A 23,670-nucleotide genomic window follows, 5' to 3' on the forward strand; every position below is an offset into this window, starting at 1 on the left:
TGCTGCAGTCTGTTGCCTGTAATTTCTCTTTTAGGATATTCTTTTGAACTGACTAAACAAACTGGTGCTTTTGTGATCTCCTGGGGGTTTCGATGAACTAGATTCTTGAGAGTGCAGATATGGTTGGGACGGCCAATGCTGAAGGTAGACACTATGTCGAAGCTTGATAGCAGAAGACGAACCCATGGTCAGCACCATTCCTCCATGCCAATTAAAGTAAGATTAATGAGTCTTGGGTCCCATGCCAACAAGGTTGGGAGCAGTTGTTGCCCTGCTGCAGTCGGGCTCCTGGACGAGCTTCACTCATCTCAGTGCTGAATGGGGACAGCAGCTGTGGACTCACTTTCAGCGACTCTGCAGTTCATGTTCCATGTGTTTTTATTTTACAATTTTTTTTACTATTTGTGCAGTTTGATCAGAGTATCAAGGCTGAGTGTGAAGGACAAACTGGTATTCAGCTCACTACTGTGTGAGATTTACTCACTTCAGCGCTGAACCCACTGCAGCTGTGGCTTGCAACCATCAGCACTTGTCTCAGCTGGCTCCATGGCTGTGGACTCACTTTTGGTGACTGCAGTTTTTGCACACTGGGTGACTAACTATATTTGTTCAGGGTTTTTTTGATGAGTTCTATTGCGTTTCTTTGTTTTGTGGCTGCCTGCCAGAAGACGAATGTCAAGCTTGCATAGAGTATACATTGATGATAAATGTACTTTGAACTATATCTGCTTATTAGAATTTTGTTTATTATTATGTATAACACTTCCAAATGTGAGTGATTTGTAAATGTTGAAAATGTGCTCTTATGGCTATTATATCAAAATCAGCAGTTTCTAGTCCTAAACCTTTATCGAACCTTGCTATGTATCTCCCAGTTTGTGAAAGGTTATTCACCCCATCTAGCTTTTCTGACATTTGACTCAATTGGTGTCCTTTTTGCTCCTTTCTCTTTTATGTCATGACCTCCACTTTTGTTAAAAATCATCTAGTCAGTATTGAAACTCTACTCGTAGCTGTCTATCTATTTCTTGGTCAAGAATGATTTACGAATGACATTTTTTTTAATTAGCTGTCCTTTACTAATCCACATTTTTCAAAGTTGAAAGTAAATTGATTCTCAAAATATGTGTATTGTACCATATATAACATTGAGATTCATTTTCTTGCAGGCATGTACAGGAAAACAAGGATGTGCAATAGAATCCAACAGCTGTTAATTTTTTCTTAGTTATTGTTGATAAAAGTTTCCTACATCACTATAAATCATTTATATCCTGGAATTGACAGGGTTATTTTTGCTTTTCTCTCACAAGGTAGAAGTATGCAATTTTCATCTTTACATTCTTCAGACATGTGGATAAATTCCATCAAAATGAGATAACTTGCATCCAGTCTTTCTGGCATCATCTCCCCATCTATTTTTATCTTCTTCAGATCTCAGAATGCTTATTTACTCTGACTGTTAATACATCCCTTGTAAATTTCTGCCTTCTGCCTCATATCAGTGGATTTGCTTTTTGATCCTTAAATGGCTGTACAGGTTACCGGACATCCTCTTTGCTGTTTAACAAGCTTACTTAAGTCCTATTAATACACTTTCTATGATTCAATATATAGTTTCAAAAGAGTAAAAACAGGATATGTTAACTTTGCTTCTCTTCTCACAGATGTGGCCTGATAAGCTGAATATTTCCAGCATTATGTTGTAGAATTACAGCAGTTGCAATTTTTTTCTTTTTGATTTTCATGATCTTTTGAAATAATCAGAAGAATAAAAAAATATGAATAGAGTAATGTTCATCTGGATTCCACTTCTAAGGAGCTTATGCAGGCTTGAGAATCAGATTTATTATCACCAACCCACCTTTTTATTCTGGTATCTTCCCCCTTCTCAATCCTGAAGAAGGATCTTGGACCAAATTGTTGATTATCAAAAGAGATGGTTGTTGACTTCAGGAGGGCACGGAGTGACCACTCCCCGCTGAACATCAACGGCTCCTCAGTAGAGATCATTAAGAGCACCAAATTTCTTGGTGTTCACCTGGTGGAGAATCTCACCTGGCCCCTCAACACCAGCTCCATAGCAAAGAAAGCTCAGCAGCGTCTCTACTTTTTGTGAAGGCTGAGGAAAGTCCATCGCCCACCCCCCATCCTCATCACATTCTACAGGGGTTGTATTGAGAGTATCCTGAGCAGCTGCATCACCGCCTGGTTTGGAAATTGCACCATTTTGGATCGCAAGACCCTGCAGCGGATGGTGAAGTCAGCTGAGAAGATCATCGGGGTCTCTCTTCCTGCCATTACACTACACGCTGCATCTACAAAGCAAACAGCATTATGAAGGACCCCACGCACCCCTCATACAAACTCTTCTCCCTCCTGCCATCTGGGAAAAGGCATTTGGGCTCTTACGACCAGACTATGTAACAGTTTCTTCCCCCAAGCTATCAGACTCCTCAATACCCAGAGCCTGGACTGACATCTTACTGCCCTATTGTCTTGTTTATTATTTATTGTAATGCCTGAACTCTTTTGTGCACTTTATGCAGTCCAGGGTAGGTCTGTAGTCTAGTGTAGTTTTTTTTCTGTGTTTTTTTTCACGTAGTTTAGTTTTTGTATTGTGTCATGTAACACCATGGCCTTGAAAAAATGTCTCACTTTTACTATGTACTGTACCAGCAGTTATGGTCGAAATGACAATAAAAGTGACTTGACTGGACTTGACTTGATCTATTCATTTCTATAGTTGCTGCCTGACCTATTGAGTTCCTCCAGCACTTCGTATGTGTGTGTGTGTGTGTGTGTAGCCCTATGTTGTCTGTTGTTTTGTGGCAGCAAAGATATTAAAATTCTATTAATTACAAATAGTTAAATAGTGCAAAAATTGGAACAACAAAGTCATGTTCACAATTGTTCGAAAATCTGATGGAGCGGAAGAAGCTGTTTCTAAATCATTGACTATCAGTCTTCAGGCTCCTGTACCTCTTCCCTGATTGTAGTAATGTGAGGGGGTCATGTCCCAGATGATGTGGGACTTCAGTGATGGATGCTGCCTTCTTCTGACAATGCGTCTTGAAGATGTCCTTGTTGGTTGGGGGGGTTGTGTCCATGATGGGGCTGAGTTTACAAACCTGTGCAGCCTCTTGCAATCCGGTACATTGGAACCTTCATACTAGGTTGTGACAGAATGCTCTTGATGGTACATCTGTAGAAACTTGCAGGAGACTTTGTTGACATACCAAATCTCCTCAAACTCCTAACAAAGTACAGCCTCTGGCTTGCCTTGTTTATGATTATATTCTTGACTTAATGGGCTGAATGTCACTGCCTTTTCCTATAATTAACATTCCTTGTAATTTATAGTTAACTCATTGAGGGCCTCTTGACAATACTGTGTCAGCTAGTGAACTGGAAGCAGGACTAAGCATATGACTAAACCACAGCTGATTGTACAACAAATAAATTTACCTAGAGTGTACTTAATGAGCAGAGCAAATAGCTTATGATGAAACTGTATGATGCCTCCCGAGGAAAGCAGGACAATTTCTACAGAAAGTTGCATATTTGTACATATTAAATGTTTATAAAACCAGTCTTTTATATCAATGTTGTCATAGGCTTGGTTAATGGGAGAATATGTAATCATTGCCATTCTAGCAAGTGTTGTCATTATTTGCTGTCTTTTAGTTATATGTTGGTTAAATAAACAATTATCTCGGATTGTTGACAGTTCCAATGCAAAATTAGTTCTAATGTGTGTGCAATTAATTGTTTCATTTAATAAGGAACTCCTTAGTTAAGGAAGGATGTTTAATACACTGAGTTCAGAGAATGTTTACAGATTGATCCCTGAAATGGGGCAGTTTAGACCAGACTTACAGAAATATCTTAAGAACCAACTGTCTAACAGGAATGGAAAAACAGAACAAAATAAATATTTGTCAAAAAGTAGAGTGCTTGAAAGTTGATAAATCTCAAGGACCCACTAAACTACACCCAAAGTTTTGAAAGAGCTATCTACTGAAATAATGGATGTTCTAGTTATCAAAAATCTATAGCTTCTTGAATTATTCTCATCTTGAGAATAGCAAATGTGATTAAGTTTCTAAGAAAGTTGGGTATGTGGGAGAGTGCAGGGAATGAATGACCTATTAACCTAACGCTAATAATAGGAAAAATGCTGGGGTTTATATCAAATAATGTAAGAACTTATTACCTAGGAAAGGATAACAGGGCTGAGCAGAGTCTGCGTAGATTTGTGAAAGGAAAATGGCATTTTTTTTTGTAACTATCCATAAGGGCGAATCAGTGCATGTGGTGTGTATGAAGTTTCAGGCAGCTCTTGATAAGTTCCTACATAGGAATTGGTCGACAAGATTTAAGCACACAAAGCAGATGATATTGCACTAACGTGGATTGTGAATTGCTTATCACTAGGAAGTGAAGAATGAATAAATGGATTTTTTCACATCGATAGGCTGTGAGTCATGGGGTATTGTTGGAACTGGTGTTTGGTGCAAAGTTTTTCTCTATATATCAACAATTTGGGAGCTTGCTGATGAAACTCAAAAAGGTGTGATTGAAAGTACTGAGGAAGGTGCTAAAAGTCATCAAAGGAATTGAACACACTACATGAAGTGGTGCCACAAGAACATGGCATCCATTATCAAGGACCCCAGCAATCCAGGCCATGCTCTTTTCTTCCTGCTGCCATCAGAAAGGAGGCATAGAAGCCTTCGATCCCACACCATCAGGTTCAGGAACAGTTATTACTCTGGTCTACCTTGCCGACCATTATCACAGACAGGCAATGGGTCAACCATCAGGCTCTTGAACCAGCATGAATAACTTCAGTCACCACTACTCTGAGCTGATCCCACAACCCTTGGACTTTCAAGGACTTAACAATCATGTTCTCAGTATTAATTAATTAATTTCTGTATTTTTAGTTTGTCTTTTGCATATTGATTGATTGTCAGTCTTTGTGTGTAATTTTTCAATTATTCTGTTGTATATCTTTGCTCTGTTGTGAATGCCCATAAGAAAATTAATATCTGGGTAGTAAGTGGTGACATATATGTACTTAGATAATAAATTTACTTTGAATTGAAATAAGCGAAATGACTGGTTATGATCTTTCCAAATGGATTTAATGGGAAACTGAGAGGTTTTTCACTTTGGTGTACAAAACACAGAATTCCTAGCCTGTGATTAGTTAAAGGGGAAAAGTAGAATCCATGAGCCACTGAGTACTTCAGGTCTCTTTGGGAGAATGGAAGAAGGACTGCAGAACATCCAATCAACATACACCTTCACGCACCTTTTTGTTCCATGTGTGGCAAAGATCCCATTTAATTCTTATCATGCTTAACACAGTACACAGAATTGCAAAGGAAGCAAGCCATCCTCAACCCCGAAGGACTGTCTGAGAAGGAGAAAATGGTAGCATTTACCACAATTGACTATTAAGTATTTTATGATCTGAATTTGTGATGAGTCTTAAATAACACAAGTTGATTTTTCTTTGAACTATATTATTAAAAACAAATGGTTTGATCTCAGCATCCATAAGACCCTAAGACGTAAGAAAAGAATTAGGCCATTTGGCCCATCAAGTTTGTTCTACCATTCAATCACGGCTGATTTATTATCACTCGCAATCTCATTCTCCTGCCTTCTCCCTTTAACTTTTGATGCCCTGACTAATCAAGAACCTATCAACCTTCCATATTAAATATACACAATGACTTGGCCTCCACAGCCATCTGTTGAAATGAGTTGTATAGATTCACCACCATCTGGCTAAAAAAAATTTTCCTCATCATTTGTTGTAAAGGGAAGTCCTTCTGTTCTGAGTTTGTATCCTCTGGTGGTACTAGACTCACCCACTATTGGAAACATTCTCTCCACGTTCTCTCAATCTAGGCTTTTCAATATTTGGTAGGTTTCAGTGAGAGCAACCCCCTCAACTCCAGTGAGTACAGACATAGAGCCATCAAATGATCATTATATGTTAGCCTTTCCATTCCGGGATCATTCTCATAAACTTCTTCTGGACTCTCTCTAATGCCAGCACATCCATTCTTAAGAGGATATGCAAGCACCAATCAGGTATGTCGGTCACCAGTGGAGTGCCTCAGGGATCTGTTCTGGGACCCTTACTCTTTGTGATTTTTATAAATGACCTGGATGAGGAAGTGGAGGGATGGGTTAGTAAGTTTGCTGATGACACAAAGGTTGGGGGGTGTTGCGGATAGTGTGGAGAGCTGTCAGAGGTTACAGCAGGACATTGATAAGATGAAAGACTGGGCTGAGAAGTGGTAGATGGAGTTCAACCCAGATAAGTGTGAAGTGGTTTATTTTGGTAGGTTAAATATGATGGCAGAATATAGTATTAATGGGAAGACTCTTGGCAGCGTGGAGGATCGGGGGATCTTGAGATCCAAATCCAAAGGATGCTCAAAGCAGCTGCGCAGGTTGACTCTGTGGTGTGAGATAGAACAGGGCAGAAAGTACGGTCAGGGACTGGAACGGAGAGACTCTGAGATAGAACAGGACAGAAAGTACGGTGTATTGGCCTTCATCAATTGTGGAATTGAATTTAAGAGCCGAGAGGTAATGTTGCAGCTGTATAGGACCCTGGTGAGACCCCACTTGGAGTACTGTGCTCAGTTCTAGTCGCCTCACTAAAGGAAGGATGTGGAAGCCATAGAAAGGGTGCAGAGGAGATTTACAAGGATGTTGCCTGGATTGGGGAGCATGCCTTACGAGAATAGGTTGTGTGAACTTGGCCTTTTCTCCTTGGAGCGATGGAAGATGAGAGGTGTGATAGAGATGTACAAGATGATGAGAGGCATTGTTTGTGTGGATAGTCAGGGGCTTTTTCCCAGGGCTGAAATGGTTGCCACAATAGGGCACAGGTTTAAGGTGCTGGGGAGTAGGTACAGAGAAGTCAGGGGTTAGTTTTTTACTCAGAGAATGGTGAGTGCGTGGAATGGACTGCCGGTGGTGGTGGCGGAGGCAGATACAATAGGGTCTTTTAAGAGACTTTTGGATAGGTACATGGAGCTTAGAAAAATAGAGGGCTATAGGTAAGCCTAGTAATTTCTAAGGTAAGGACATGTTCGGCAAAACTTTGTGGGCCGAAGGGCCTGTATTGTGCTGTAGGCTTTCCATGTTTCTATGTTTTTATATGTTTTATTGTGGCTTTTCCTCTGAGTAGTTATTTAACAATATCATTATCATATGGTGGATAGCTCTTCATTTTGTTGTGAAGGATACTGTTCTATTTTCATTGTACTAGTATGAAAATGCACAAAATAAGCAACTAAACCTCATGTATTTTCCTCACTTTTTTGTTGCATTTATACTGGAACTTGGAATTGTTAGTTCTGTGCCGAACTGCTGGCATTTACCTCTAAGTGTCAGGCATTTCTGGTCTCTTGTGCTCATACAGAAATTGCCTGTGGAGCTCTGCTGGTTTTCCCAGAGTCCTTTTAATGTTGGACTGCAGCAGCAGAATGTGAACTGGTGGCAGCACTCCAGAAATATGTTGCAAAATCTGCCAGGTTCAAACCAGTGATTTTCAATTCTAATTTATTTCAATGAAAACATGTTCCTGTGAGGAATGAGGCTAATGTCTGATACCAGAGGGCATGCATTCAAGATGAGAGGGGTAATTTCAAAGGAAGTGCGAGGGGCAAGGTTTTGTTTTACACAAAGTGGTGATGGCATGCAATGCACTGTCCGGAGTGGTGGTAGAGACAGAAATATTAGGGACTTTTAAGAGACTTTTAGATAGGCATATGAATGTGAGGAAAATGGAAGGGGAGGACATTTGTGTAGGTATTAGAGATTGTTTAGAGCCATTTGATTACTAATTTAATTGGTTTGACATAATCGTGTGGGCTGAAGGGCCTGTTCCTGTGCTGTGCTGTGCTGTTCTACGTACATTTGTTTTGTCTTAAAAGTTCTAAATAATTTTATATATTTTAAAGTTTCTTATCTTTTGAATGTGCAAAATTTGGGAACATTCAGAAATATTCAGTTTTTGCCTGATTTGTCAATTGAATAACATGGGGGAAATCTCTTAACTGTCATTATTTCTTCAGCAATTTTGTGGGCAAGACTTGACTTTAGTATTCCATTTAGTATACTAGTATAAGATACATTAAGTTGCACATGACCTTGCTGATATATGGCTGCTCATTGTTTTTGGTTGTGATGACTGCTACAGACAATCCACACTGATGGATCTGTAAAAGCCTATATAAGTCTGTACTTGCCTGCTATGACAAAGATAAGCACCATCAGTTTGCCACTGGATCCATGCCTTTTGAGTTTAGAGTAATTAGAGGTTCCTTAATGAAAAAAATACTTGTAACATTATATGAACAGTTGCTATATTTAATATTATTTACTTCCCAGAGCAAAATAACTTCTGACTGTTGTTTAAAGGAGATTTGGGGATAGATAGAGAATAGTTCTGTTAAATGCACTGTTTAAAAATAACTTGTGCGTCAAGAAAAGAATAAACATTGCTATATTGTTTCGGCTACGTCCTAATAACAGGATTTCTTGTTCACCCAGTGGCATGCTATCTTAAACATTTCAAGCATAAGGCTAAGCGTTGGCAGATTTAATAGGAAAAGCAGACTTCTCCATAGAAAATGATGGTAAGCAATGCAGTTGGTTTTGGAAGTATTAGGGAAAAGAATAGTGATATTGCTAAAACATGCTAATATCTGAGATCTTCTATGCAAAAGTTCAAATGTAGAATCAATTCTAAGTTGTTAGAAGCTTAGACTAGTGATGATTTGTGGATATTCTCTTGGTTTGTTTCACCAAGCTATCCATTATATTGGTAATTAAGAGATTCAGATCTGAGTGATCTGCCATCATTTTTCATCTTTAGCTGCTCTTTTCTAATCTGCTTTGGCAGTCCCTCAGGTTTGACTTTTAAGGTGGCTATTGAGGACAATGTAGGACAGCTGACTGTTACAAATGGAGCTGGTAGTGACCAATGGGATGGGTGAGTAGCTTGTCAGGTAGTCCACTCCTTCCACCAACTACAAAGGACCCATACACTTGGTCTTGTGAAAGCTTCTCTTTCCATTGTACTGCATTGAAAGGTACCATGTCCTAAGCAATTTGCTAGGTTTATCAAATAAAATTCTAGCAGTGATTCACATAAAGAGACATAAATTGAAAACAAAGCATTGCAGGTCTCAAAAATCACAAATAAAAACAGGAAAAACAGTTCCTGGGTGTCAAGATCTCAGAGGATCTAACCTGGTCCCAACATATCAATGTAGTTATAAAGAAGGCAAGACAACAGCTATAATTTATTAGGAGTTTGAAGAGATTTGGCATGTCAACAAATACACTCAAAAACTTCTATAGTTGTACTGTGGAGAGCATTCTGACAGGCTGCATCACTGTCTGGTATGGAGGAGCTACTGCACAGGACCGAAAGAAGCTGCAGAAGGTTGTAAATCTAGGGCACTAGCCTACAAAGTACCCAGGACATCTTTAGGGAGTGGTGTCTCAGAAAGGCAGCGTCCATTATTAAGGACCTCCAGCACCCAGGGCATTTTCTCACTGTTACAATCAGGTAGGAAGTACTGGAACCCAAAGGCACACACACAGCGATTCAGGAACAGTTTCTTCCCCTCTGCCATCTGATTCCTAAATGGACATTGAAGCTTTGGACACTACCTTACTTTTTTAAATATACAGTATTTCTGGTTTTTTTAATCTATTCAATATACGTAATTGATTTACTTGTTAATTTATTATGTTTTCTTCTGTTTATAGTTTTTTTTCTCTGCTAGATTATGTATTGCATTAAACTGCTGCTGCTGAGTTAACACATTTCACGTCACATGTCGGTGATAATAAACCTGATTCTGATTCTGATTCTGAAATGCTGTGACCAGTAAAGTAGATGAGGGGAAAGCAATGGATGTGATGTATTGGATTCTTGGAAGGCATTTGATAAAGCACCACACAGGAGGTTGATCAATAAATGTCAGTGCGCATGGGATTGGCAATAATTACTAATATGATGAGAATGTTACCAGACAGAATGTAAAGCATAGGAATAAAAGGATTGTTACTGGCAGACTATGACTAATTGAGTACTGCAGAGCCTCTTCCATCTCTCTTTATAACTGAACATTCCATTTCAAGCAACATTGTGGAGCACCTCCTTAGCACCCTCAGTGGCATCATGTTGTTCCTATAAATGTGATCAAACTGCATGTAGTACATCATTGTTTTATTAAGCTGGAACATAACTCAGTATTCAGTGGCCTGACTATTGAAAGCCAGTGTCCTATGTGCATTCATAGCAACATTATCTACATGTGCTGCCACCTTCAAAGATCTCTGGAGTTGGAGTCAAGCTCCCTCTGTACAATATTCCCTAAGACATTACCATTAATGCATGTGTATTCATTTGTACTCCAAAAATGTATCATCTCTCATTTACTAGGATTAAACCCATTTTGCCATTTTTCAGTCGATTTTACCAAAAGAATGATATCATCCTGTGGCCTAAGACTACCCTTCACACTGTCAAATTTAACCTAATCTGCGCAAATTAGAAAGTGCATCTTCGTCTCGCTGACTCTCAACACTGACGCATCACAGGGGTGTAGCACACTGCTCTGCTCTCTCTACATCCATGACTATTTAGCTAGCTCACAGCTGTAGCTGCACAGCTCAAATGCTATCTATAAATTTGCTGATGATACAATTATTGTTGGCAGAATTTCAGATGGTAACAAAAGGAGTACAGGAGGGAGATATACCAGTTAGTTGAGTGATATCAGAGTAACCATCTTGTACCTAACATTAGCAAAACCAAGGAGCTGATTTGTGGATTTGAGAAAGGGTAAGATGAGGGAACAAACCAATCCTTGTAGAGGGATCAGAAGTAAAGAGAGTAAGCAATTTCAAGTTCCTGGATGTCAATATCTCTGAGGACCTAACCTGGACACAATGTGTTGATGCAGCTATATTTCATTTGGAGGAGATTTGACTTGTCAACTAAAACACTCAAAATTTCAACAAATGTATTATAGAGAGCATTCTGACTGACTGCATCACCATCTGGTATGGGGGAACTACTACACAATACTGAAGTAAGTTGCAGAAACTTGTAAAATTAGTCAGTTCCTTCATGCGCACTAGACTCTGTAGTATGTAAGATATCTTCAAGCAGAGGTGCCTTTGGAAGGTGGTGTCCATCATTAAGGAGCCCCCCCCCCCCCCCCCCCGCCCCCCAGCCAGGACATGCCCTCTTCTCATTGTTACTGTCAGAAAGGAGGTACAGAAGCCTGAAGGGACACACTCAGTGATTCAGGAACAGCTTCTTCTCCTCTCCTGTCTGATTTCTAAATGGATATTGAACCCATGAACACTGTCTCAATAATTTTATAATTTCTGGGTTTTTTTGCACTGCTCATTTTTATCTTAACTATTTAATAAACATATATACTTGCTGTAATTCAGTTTTTCTTTATATTTATTTAACATATATTTCATTGCACTGCTGCTGTAAAGTTAATGAATTTCACGACATATGCCAGTGGTTTTAAACCTGATTCTGAACCCATTGTCAGCTTATATAGGGAACCAATCTCGTCTGCAAACAAAACTCCAAATTCACCTTTTGTTATTTTCTGTCCAAATGCCTCTGGTCAGTTCTAAATCAGACAGGTTGATTGCAGGAGATATCACTTCATGTAGACAAACTTGAAAATACTTCCTCTATCATCCTGGCTGTCAAGTTATTGTATGTTCAATTTGGATAAATAATCTTCTCCTCAATTGGAAGAAAGGTCTATATAGTGAGGATATCAACACATTGTAACCATGTAAAAATGGACTTCTCAGACCAATAACAAGAGTATGTTAGTACTCTCATCCAAATATTTTATAAAGGGGGTATAGGAATGAGAAATAAATAAAAATCTCTACTCCTATCCATGAAAACAACATGTCAGCCATCTTTCAGGCCAACCTGATTAAAATTGTACCAAAACTGATGACAACCTCCAGTTTGGAAATGATCTTTTATTGAGTGGGGAGCAGAATTTTTATTCTTGCTATTATATCCATAACCATCTGACAGCATCAGCTGTGATATTCATTTCATGCCAGATGTTGTACCAAGCATGACAGTCTATAATTAGCAAGCAAGGATGAAGCAGTACAGACACGCTTCTTAACATGGGCAGTACTTGGATTCCATAGCAACATACACAGAATGCTGGAGCAACTTAGCAGGTCAGGCAGCTTCTATGGAAAAGATAAACAGTCATCATTTCGGGCTGAGATCCTTCTTCAGGACTGGAAAGGAAGAGGAAGACCTCAGAATAAAAAGGTAGGGATAGGGTGGGGATGACTAGCTAGAAGGTGATAGGTGAATGCAGGTGGATGGGAAAGGAAAAGGGCAGGAGAAGAAGGAATCTGATAGGAGTGGAGAGTGGACCATGGGTGAAAGGGAGGAAAGAAGGCCACCAGGGCAAAATGATGGGCAGGTGAGGAGAAAAGGTTAGGGGCCAGAGGGAGGAATAGAAGCAGAGGGGCAAAAAAAAGAAGATATTCATGTTTCAGGTTTACATCTAGTTTAGTATATGCCAAATGAGTGTGATGTTTGTCCAGATTTTCACTATTTTGACATTATGTTTAACAGCCTTCCTAAATCTTCAGCATCACAGAGCTGTAATAGCATCGCGCTAACCACTACGCTACCATGGCTCTGATTATTTGGTAACTTGCTCTTACTTGTCAAAGAGTTAGGAATTCAGTTCTAAAGTGAATTTAGTGGTCAGAAATGCAAGTAGTAGAAGAGTTGGCGGCATTCTAGGCTCCCTCAGACAGTTGCTTTTGCGGCAAGCAAAATCAGCTTACTCAGAAAATATTCAACACATACAAACAAGCTGGATGAACTCAGCAGGTTGGGCAGCATCCGTTGAAACAAGCAGTCAACGTTTCGGGCCGAGACCCTTCATCAGGACTGAAGAAGGGGGGGCAGGGGCCCCCTAAAGAAGGTGGGGAGAGGGTGGAAAACCAATCAGAGGAAAGATCAAGGGGTGAGGGAGGGGATAGGCAGGAGAGATGAAGAAGGAATCTAAGGGGAAAGTACAATGGGTAGTAGAAGAAGGCAGAATCATGAGAGAGGTGATAGGCAGCTAGAAGAGGAGAGAGTGAAAATGGGATGGAGGAAGGGTGAGGGAGGGAATTACCAGAAGTTGGAGAAATCAATGTTCATACCAAGGGGCTGGAGACTACCCAGATGGTATATGAGGTGTTGCTCCTCCAACCTGAGTTTTGCCTCATCATGGTAGTAGAGGAGGCCATGTATGGACATATCCAATTGGAAATGTGAAGCAGATTTGAAGTGGGTGGCAACCGAGAGATCCTGTCTGTTGTGGCGGATGGAGCAGAGGTGCTCGACGAAGCGGTCCCCCAATCTGTGACGTGTCTTGCCGATGTAGAGGAGGCCGCACCGGGAGCACCGGAATCAATAGATTACCCCAACAGTCTCACAAGTGAAGTGTTGCCTCACCTGGAAGGACTGTTTGGGGCCCTGAATGATGGTAAGAGAGGAGGTGTAGAGACAGGTGTAGAAAATATTCTATTTAATGAGGTAAAGAAACTGAATTTATTATGGAAATTACAGCATTTTTTCTGACAAATGAATTGCCAAAGAAAATTGTAATAAGTAGAAGTTAGTTGTATATCTATTATGTGCAGTAAATCAGTAATGTGGCTAAATAGGTGTGGTTACAAGTTTGCAGTTATCCCCACCTGGGAATAATTTGGGGCTTTTTAATTATGTGTTAATGAGAGCAAACAAAAAGTTATGAATTAAAGATCCCTCTTTCTGGCCTTGTGCTCTGTCTAGATCTATTCTGACTGCTTGCACAACATTGATCCTATCTAACCTACCATCTGAATTTGCACTCCCAACTTCATCAAACTTACTAGCAAGCATTGCTGTTGCACTTTAGCAAACAGAGGGTGAACATCAGCTCTCTGATACCTTGTACTGGATCATAAACACAAGAGATTCTCCAAATGCTGAAAATCCACAGCAACACCCACAAAATGATGGAAGAACTCAGCAGGTCAGGCAGCATCTATGAAGGGAATAAGCAGTCGGTGTTTTGGGTTAAAACCCTTCATCAGGATAATGGGGCCAGATTTAGAGGCATTTACGAGAATTCAAGTATGTTCTTCAGAAAGCTATTTCACAGGTGAAGTGACAATTAAAGACAAAACTTGAATCAACGAAACATCCTGATGAAGAGCCTCGACCCAAAACGTCAACTGTTTATTGCCATCGTTAGATACTGTCTGACCAGCTGAGCTCCTCCAGCACGTTGTGTGTATTGTCTCATGAAGTATGCTCAACAGTTGTGGCAGGGGTTAAATGCTATCACTGCTTATAAAGTAAAGTCAAGCGACATAGGCGACAAGAGAGATTTACTTTCAGATGAGCTCAATGCTCACTTTAACCATCAAAGAGTGGAGAAACCATCACAAACACTTACAACCCCCAAAGATCCTGTAATTTCAGTCTGTGATGCTGATGTGCGAGCAGACTTCAGTAAGTTGATCCCACAAAAAGCTTCCAGTCCGGATGGGGTAACTGGCCAAGTGCTAAAGACCTATGCTGATCAACTGGCTGGAATTTTCACTGATATCTTTAACCTCTCACTTCGGTAGTCTGAAGTACCCACCAGCTTCAAGAAGACTTCACTTATACTAGTGCCTAACAAGAATGTGGTAACCTGTCTCAAGGACTATCATTCAGAAGCACACATATCCACAGTGATGAAGTGCACTGGGAGGTTGGTGATGAAACATTATCAACTCCTGCCTGAGAAGTCACTTGGATCCGCTGCAATTTGCCTACCAGTGCAACAGGTCCACAGTAGATGCCATCTCATTTTGGCTCTTCACTCAACCCTGGAACATCTGGACAGCAAAGATGCATAAATCAGGATTCCCCTTATCAACTACTGCTCAACATTCAATATCATCATCCCTTCAAAACTAAACAATAAGCTTCAAGACCTTGGCTTCAATATCTCCTTGTGCAATTGGATCCTCAATTTCTTCACTTGCAGATCCAGTCAGTTCGGATTGGCAAGAATTTCTTCTCCACAATCTTCATCAGCATAGGTGCATCACATGGCTGTGTGCTTAGCTCCCTGCTCTATTCCCTTTACACTTATGACTGTGTGGCTAAGCACAGTGCCAATGCCATATTCACGTTTGCTGATGACGCCATTGACATTGGCCAAATCAAAGATGGTGCCAAATCAGAATATAGGAGAGAGATGGAATATCTGGTTGACTGGTGCCACAACAACAACCTCTCACTCAATGTCAGCAAGACCAGGGAGCTGATTATTGACTTCGGGAGGAGAAAACCAAAGGCCCATGAGTCAGTCCTCATTGGAGGATCAGAGGTGGAGAGGGTCAGCAACTTTAAATTCCTCGGTGTTATCATTTCAGAGCACTTGTCCTGGGCCCAATACATAAGAAAGCTTGTACAAAAAAGCTGGATGAACTCAGCAGGTCAGTACGGATGCTGCCCGACCTGCTGAGTTCATCCAGCTTTTTTGTATGTCTTGATTTGACCACAGCATCTGCAGTGTACTGTGTTTACATAAGAGAGCTCAGCAGTACCTTTATTTAAGATTTGTGACAATTCTAAAATGTTGACAAATTTCTGTAGATGTGTGGTGGAGAATATATTGACTAGGCTGCATTACAGCCTGGTATGGAAAACCAATGCCCATGAATGGAAAATCCTACAAAAAGTAGTGGATACATCCCAGTACATCATGAGTAAAGCCCTTCCAACTATTGAGCACATCTACATGAATAATTGTCACAGGAAAGGAGCGTCCATCCATTAGGGACCCCCATCACTCAGGTCATCCTCTCTTCTTGTTGCTTCCATCAGGAAGAAGGTACAGGAGCTTCATGAGTCACACCTCCAGGTTCAGGAATGGTTTTATCCCTCAACCATCCGGCTCTTGAACCAAAGGGAATAACTTCACTTCCCCATCACTGAACTGTTCCCAAACTCTACGGACTCACTTTGAAAGATTCTTCATCTCATGCTCTCAATATTTATTGCTTATTTATTTATTATTATTAGTTTTCTTTTTGTATTTGCACAGTTTATTGACTTTTGCACACTGGTTGAACATCCAAGTTGGTGCAGTCTTTCATTGATTCTAGTATGGTTATTATTCTATTATGGGTTTACTGAGTATGCCCAGAAGAAAATGAATCTCAGGGTTGTATATGTATAATAACTCTACTTTGAACTTCTGAGCTTACAATGGTCATTATCATCTGTCTGCCACCCCTCTGGAAACTGTAATTGACTTTGTCAAAGGCAGCCAAGATTTCAAGAAAGGATAATGTGACTTCCTCTGGTTGAATATTGTTTACTTGTTAGATGAGGTTAATGTTTCCTTTAAGGTGTGCACATGTGTGCGTGCACACATCTTTTGCTACTGGACCACAAAGGAATTTAAAATGTGCAGTAAAGCTTGTCACCCTCTACCTCGTTGGCGTGTTAAGTATATTTACAATTGTACACAATCATATTTCCTTTTCTGTTTTCTGATGCAAAAAGTGTTGGACAGTGTGGAGTTTATGATAATTTGTCTGCAGATTTTAGAACTGGCTTATTAATACTGTATTTATTGAAGAAATTATTTAGTGTGCATTTGTTGTTATCACTGGCCAAAAAATTGCCCAGCACAAGATTTTTTGCACACACCTCTCATTACAAATTAGAGGGCACATTGCCATTGAAGAAACAAAGCCTTTTCTGGATGAGTTAAAACAAGGCTGAAAGAAGCAGGTGTCTGTATGCTTCCATTGCATAGCTCCATATTCTCTATAAGATCCTGAAAGCAACTTCTTCATTTTAAGTCAATGTGGACCAGTGATTTCCAAGCAATAGTGGCAGTGTTGCATTATTTCAAAGACACTTACAGCAAATCCTGAATCTCTTCATCTGTCCACCTGGTAATCTTTTCCTGGTACAGAGCTTGGAATAGAGTGTCTGGTTTGGGAGTCTGGTGTCAGGTACATTAAAGATGTGGCCTGCCTGATGGAGCCAAATGGTGTGACTAGAGTCTTAGTGCTGGGAATATTGGCCTGGCAGAAGATGCTGCCTGAATTCCACCATGGATGGTCCCCAGCCCAGCTACAAGATGAGGAGTGTTGGGCATGGAGCTAGCAACCCCATCCCATTAAAAACCCAGAGCTACAAAAATGCCAACAGAAACTCTAAAGACCTCATCCCTGGGAGAGGAAGGATCTTTGAAGATGGGCTACAGCTGGGGACAACTTGAAAGACTGGCCCAGGATAGAGGACTCTGACACGCTCCTGTCAGTGGCCTTTGTGCCCCAGTAGGAGTGAAGGGTTGAAGTAAGTAAGAAGATGTTGATTCCCTTATCCTTCCAGTGTATTCAAATGGTGATGCCTTAAAAAGGTAGAATCTATCATTAAGGACCCCCATCACCCAGGATTCTTCTCTTTGTTACTATCAAGGGGGTGGTTCAGGAGCCCAAAGACACACACTGAACACTTTAGGAACAGCTTCTTCCCCTTCTTCATCAGATTTCTGAATGGACAATTAACCCATTTCCCAACCTGCCGAAAGGCTTCGGTCTGAAACGTTGACTGTACATATTCTTTTCCTAGATGCTATCTGGCCTGCTGATTCCTGAAGAATTTTGTGTGTGTTGCTCAGATTTCTAGCATCTGCAGATTCTCTTGTTTCTTATTATTTTTCCCCCTTTTTCACTACTAATTTAATTTATCTTTCTTGTAATTAAATTTTTTTATTATATACAGTTAGCCCTCCTTACTGCGAGTATTTGGTTTCGGGACCCCTTGTGGGTACCAAAAAACACAGATGCTCAAGTCCTTTATTCAACCTGTCTCAGTGTGGTGGACCTTTGGACCCAGCGGAACCCCAAACCTTATTTAACCTGTCTCAGTGCGGTGGACAGTAGGACTTGGCGTAGGAGCTCTGAATCCGCAGTGTTTCTGTTCATGAAAGTAATCACGATCACAATTAAAAGTAAAGAGGAAATAATAAATCGATCAGAAAGAGGTGAAACGCCATCGGTCATTGTAAAAGCGTTAGGCTACATCAGTCAACGATTGGAACAATTTTAAAGGATAAAGGGAGAAAGGCCCTGCCCCAATGAAAGCTACAATTATTACTAAGCAACACAGTGGTTTTATAATTGGGTTTTGGGGTTTTGAGTTTTTGATCCTCCACATCAACCTGGCACGAATGGAGAGCGCACTCGATAGTGGTCTGTCACTGGATCGAACTCAGGAAATTCTGTTCCCGAGCCCGGCACTGAAACATATGTTCTTAAACGTAAACGTAAAATATACTATATACTATGACAAACGTTTGACTAACTGACGCTTAATAATACCTGATGTACCTGTTCTGACTTAGTTAGTAAGCGAACTTCAGATTTTTTTCGATCCTGATCCACAATAACCCACACACATCCTCCCGTATACTTTAAATCATCTCTAGATTACTTATAATGCCTAATACAATGTAAATGCTATGTAAAATAGTTGTTATACTGCATTGTTTAGGGAATAATGACAAGAAAAAAAGTCTGTACATGCTTGAACAGCAAGCGCTGGAAGAGCACTTCCAGGTTTTCTCGATTCGTGGTTGGTTGAATTCATAGATGCGGAACTCGCGGATTAGGAGGGCCGACTGTATTGCAATGTACTGCTGCAGCAAAATACCATCTTTTGTTGACATATGCTAGTGATATTAAGCCTGACTCTGATTCTGAACAGTCCACCCCCTTGGCAAATGTACAAAAACAAAAGGTTGCATTTTCCTTGGTAATAGTGAATTCATACTCTGATATCTAACAATGTTTGCCTGAGGTTGTGAAATCTGCAGTCCAATTAGCACTTTAGTGTCTCTATTGTTTTCCTTTGAAAGTTGCAACCTGCTGTAGTCTGTCTGCTTTATGTCTGAGATTTTCCTTTCACAAAATAACCTGTGCACCCAGGGGTTTTGTCTCTTCAATTAAAAATGTGTTAAAATGCAATATATAAACAACACATTTTATCCCACTCATAAAGAGTGGTAGTATTTTTTTTATCTAGATTCCACCATAATACTTTTGTGTTATTGGGTGCTTAAGAAATGTGGCATTTTAGACTTTTGAAATGATTGCAATATTCCAAAACTAGTAAACTGATCAGTACGTAAAAGTTCATGAGTAAGGTTACTGTATGTGTAAAATATGCATTCAAATAAATCGGAAGTAATTCATCTTCATGCAGTGTTTGAATGTAGATCATCAGTTTTAAAAATCTGAACTGTCATTTAAATACACAGACAAGGTTCTGTTGATGCTGGAAATTGAGCAATACACACACACACACAAAATATTGGTGGAATTCAGCAAATATTCATGAAAGGTTTTGGCCTGAAACGACAACTGTTCATTGCATGACCATAGATGCTGCCTGACCTGCTGAGTTCCTCCAGCATTTTGTGGGTGTTGCTCACAGTCATTTAAATATCGTGGTTGTATTTAACAGCAGGTTTGTGGTTTCTGACTATGTCAAATGAGAAAAAAGAAATCTTGACATTTTCAATCTATCCAGAAACTTGGGGATATGGATCGAGCAAGCATTCAATTAGGTGTGTTGCAGACTGCTGGTTCCACATTCCCCAGAGCCTTAGTTGTTAGTTCAACCACTTTTTTAAAGTAGTTACCTCATCTTACGTAGGTTTTGTGATTTAGCTTTCATTCCATGTAACCTAATATTTTTAAACAGATTTGCAATTCTCCCCTTAATATAATCATATCTTTTAAATTACAGTCCTTGAGCAAGTGTTTTTTTTTGCTGCACAATTTTCACTTTGAACTGCTGTGTCCTTTTTCTCTAGGTACGTTACAAAGAACGCCTTACTGTACCATTTGCTATTTTAAGATCTGAGTTGTCGAGGGATTAGAAGAGCTTATGAGGAAGTTCTGTTGCAAAAAGGAAAACCAGTGGCTAAAGGAGACTGCAGAAAGTAAGGAGCATCGAACAGGACAAGACACAAAAAGGAAGCTGGAATAGCAAGTAGAGAATCATGGTACGTCCTTGGGCTTTGTCACTTACGACCTTGTGTTTTATGTGAAAAATTAAAAGTGATCTAATGGATGTTATTGGCATATTCCAATAAAAACATTCAACAAAAATCTATCCAATAGCTTAATAATAAGTACCTGGGTAGTGAAATTCCTTATGCAAGGTATAACATTCTTGATTTATTGCCAGGATTTTAAACCACATGAAATCTCAAGAGTCTGCAGCATATGAATTATTAATTGCATAGAGGATGTTCATAAATTACGTGCTGTAATGAAACTGGCGTTAACATGCTGCTGTAAAATGCCAAATGACCTTGGTCTCCACTGCATAGCTGAAATTTTGGGTGCTCGTCATTGTCCTGTCTAGCAGAATCATTGCAGAATGAATCGGGATGCTCTCAGAGATGTATCAGCTGGCTTGGCTGTTGTTAGGTAAACGGATGCTGCGTGTCAGCACTATTTAATCTTCTGCTCAAATTACGTTATTACACCACCTAATTATGTGGTGAAGTCAAGAAGCACTAATGATTATAAGGGAAGTACTGCTCTAAATATATACTAATAATGTTAAAAATTACATTTTTGTAATTGTGACCATGGACTTTTTGCAGTCTTATTTTCACGTTTCTCTTGAAACCAGACCTCACACTAACAGTGCAAGTGCAGTTTTGATTGAAGGCTGATGCTTGATAAAACTATACTCTGAATTTATTTGTGGGTTTTCTGGATACAAAATGTAATTGTTAATGTCACAAAATTCTCCTGATAGTTAATGAATGTGTGGCGTGTGCACCTATTGTTAATTGATAACAGAAATTAAGGGAGGTAGAAAAAGGAGGAGCGCCATGGTAGCATAGTGGCTAACAATGCTATTACAGTTCGGGATATCAGATTTCTGTACTCAGGTACGCTGTCCTCTGTAAGAAAGTTTGTATGTTTTTCCCGAGTGCGCATGTGTTTCCTCCGAGTGCTCTGCTTAAATGGTCATTGTATATTGTCCTATGGTTAAGCAAGGGTTAAATTGGTGGGTTACTTGGTGGTGTCACTTGTTAGGCTGGAAAAGCCTATTCGTGCTGTATCTGAAAATAAAGAATGGAAGAAACAATAATGAACTATGGGAAGCATTATATTGTCAATTACCTTGGCTTGGTTAATACAATAAACATTTAAGTTATACCATACATATTATGTGTGAGTTGCTCTTTTATAGTCTGCTTAGAAGCATCCAAATAGCAGATATATATTAGGCTGATCATTACTAATTATGTACTTTAAAAAATTCCAAGAACAGGTAACAAAGGCACAATGATGCAGAACGTATAATCTATAACAAAAACTTTGAATCCAGAGGACACTTTTATTTAAGAAGAGTGTAAATGTCCAGCGAACTATAGAGCTGTGCTAATATCAGTCTCAAATGGAGAACATTTCAAAACCAAAAAGACAGTCAATAGAAATAGAATAGTGAAGAATCCACATGGATTTTTAAAGTGTGGTTTGATCAATGTCTCTGAATTCTTTGAAGAGCTAACAGAGGATTTGGCTGAGAGGATAATGTATGAGATGCAGTATATGAATAATGCTAAAAGGCCATAGGTCAAAATGTGGCAGCTTATCAAAGAGTAAAATGTGAGTAACTGGTATAAACAAATGAATGAAATACTCAGATAGTTAACTTTAATTTAGAAAGTGGAGACTGGAAATTGGGTTTCCAGGAGTCTATACTAAGGTTGCAATCTCCCACAATTTACTGTATATTATCTGTTTATGCGTTGAAACCAATGAATAATGGATAGTGTGAGGATAGTGGGTGTTGAGGGATGCCTCAAATTTGAAGAGAACATTTATAATCTTTCAAAAGGGCAAATGATTTTCAGTGTTGGGAAGCACGGATATAATAGTTTGTTAAGAAAATAATGTGTCCCATTTTACTTGATGATCTTAGAAATAAGTACAGAGATCAAGAAAAGCTGAATCAATGACTAACAAAGCAACAGCAAAAGAACATACAACATAAGAATTATTTCCAAGAGGGATAGAATTGAAATTCTAGAGAAGTTATTGATAAGCTTTGTACTGATCCATGGTTTTAATGCTGTTTAATTCTGGTTATCTTATTTTATATTTTTAGAGTCTGATACCAGATATGCAAGCTTATGGTTAATGGGTAGGGATAGAAAAGAAAGGCTTAGGATGATCTTATTAAGATCATAAAAATATCTGTAGGATTTCTTCATGCAAGGAGCCTTCTAGATCTGTGAGAACCTGGATACTATTCCTGATCATGATAGATGGTTTAAAATTTCATTGCTAGTAAATACAGTCTGATGTATGATTATTTTTTCTCTCTATTTTGTCCTTCTGGGGTCACATTTGCTGAGGTATTTTATGTTAATAACTGCCCATAACTTGTTATGAAAATATGATCTTAGCTTATCAATTTATTTATCAAACAATTTAAGAGCTTGTTAAGTCCACAGTTTTAACATAATCAACATATGTAAGTTTATGTACAAACAAGAATTCAGTAGGGAGATGTCTGCGGTGTTTTTAAACCAGTTGTTTCTCCAGCTGTATTTTTGACTAGGCTTTTGATATAGAGTCATCCTTTATGTTGTTGATAAAGAGTCAAGTATTCTCTATATCACTGATAGAAAGTTGAGTGTCATCTGTTTTACCTACTGACTAAGTTCTCTGCCATCATCCTGACGATGGTGTACATTCCATCCCTGGCAGATGTCAAGCTGGCACTGCAAGAGCTGTGCACCATGATCAACAGTCATGAGCTTTCTTGATCATCGATGGGGACTTTAACTAGACTAGCTCGAGCAAGCCTCAAACCAACTACAACTTTGGTTCTGCAGAACCAAAGGAGACAACACACGTGATCACTATTACAGCACCATCAAGAATGCTTACCAACCCATCCTGCTCCTGGACTTTGGCAAGTCCAATCAACTCTCGGCATATAGGTAGAGTCTGGGACTACAGCTCAGTCATGAAGACTGAGTATGGTCAAGGGAAACGGGGTAGTGCTTCCAAGACTGCTTTGAATCGGTGAGGTGAACGATATTCAGGCATCCATCTTCAGATCTGAATGACTATGCCTTGGCTCTTATTGACTTCATGAAGAACTGTATGTGTGAGTGTGTGTGTGCGCCTTTGAGAATATACCAAGTCTTCCCAAACCATAAGCCTTAGATCATAGGTGTCAAACTCAAGGCCCGCGGGCCATATCCGGCCCAGCGTACAATTATATCCGGCCCGCGAGATCATTTTAGATGGATCTATTATTTTAATTATTAATGGCCCGGCGATATGAAGCCTATGATTGTAAGTTAATACCAATCATAAAAATAATGCTTGCTCAGCAGTCTTCTTCATAAGAAATGGAATTTGTGAAGTGAAACACTTTGTAGTTATGGCAGAGACTGAGACACATGAGAACAGGCTGAAAAAACGGAGGCAATGAAAGCT

General features: G+C 39.6%; 1 protein-coding gene across 5 annotated transcripts in view; it reads left to right on the forward strand.

The window, feature by feature from the left end:
• Positions 1-23,670, forward strand: part of strbp (spermatid perinuclear RNA binding protein) — a 247,529-nt gene that overhangs the window by 109,495 nt on the left and 114,364 nt on the right. For all 5 annotated transcript variants that reach the window (XM_059993951.1, XM_059993948.1, XM_059993953.1 and 2 more), the window contains exon 2: positions 20,004-20,195. Coding sequence is in view for 2 of the 5 variants with exons in the window: in XM_059993953.1 (XP_059849936.1) it covers positions 20,193-20,195 (3 nt within the window). In the remaining 3 variants the exon portion in view is untranslated. The remainder of the gene's footprint in view (positions 1-20,003; positions 20,196-23,670) is intronic.

This window comes from Hypanus sabinus, chromosome 18 (genome assembly GCF_030144855.1).
Source record: "Hypanus sabinus isolate sHypSab1 chromosome 18, sHypSab1.hap1, whole genome shotgun sequence".
In the NCBI taxonomy this organism is placed as follows: Eukaryota; Metazoa; Chordata; class Chondrichthyes; order Myliobatiformes; family Dasyatidae; genus Hypanus; species Hypanus sabinus.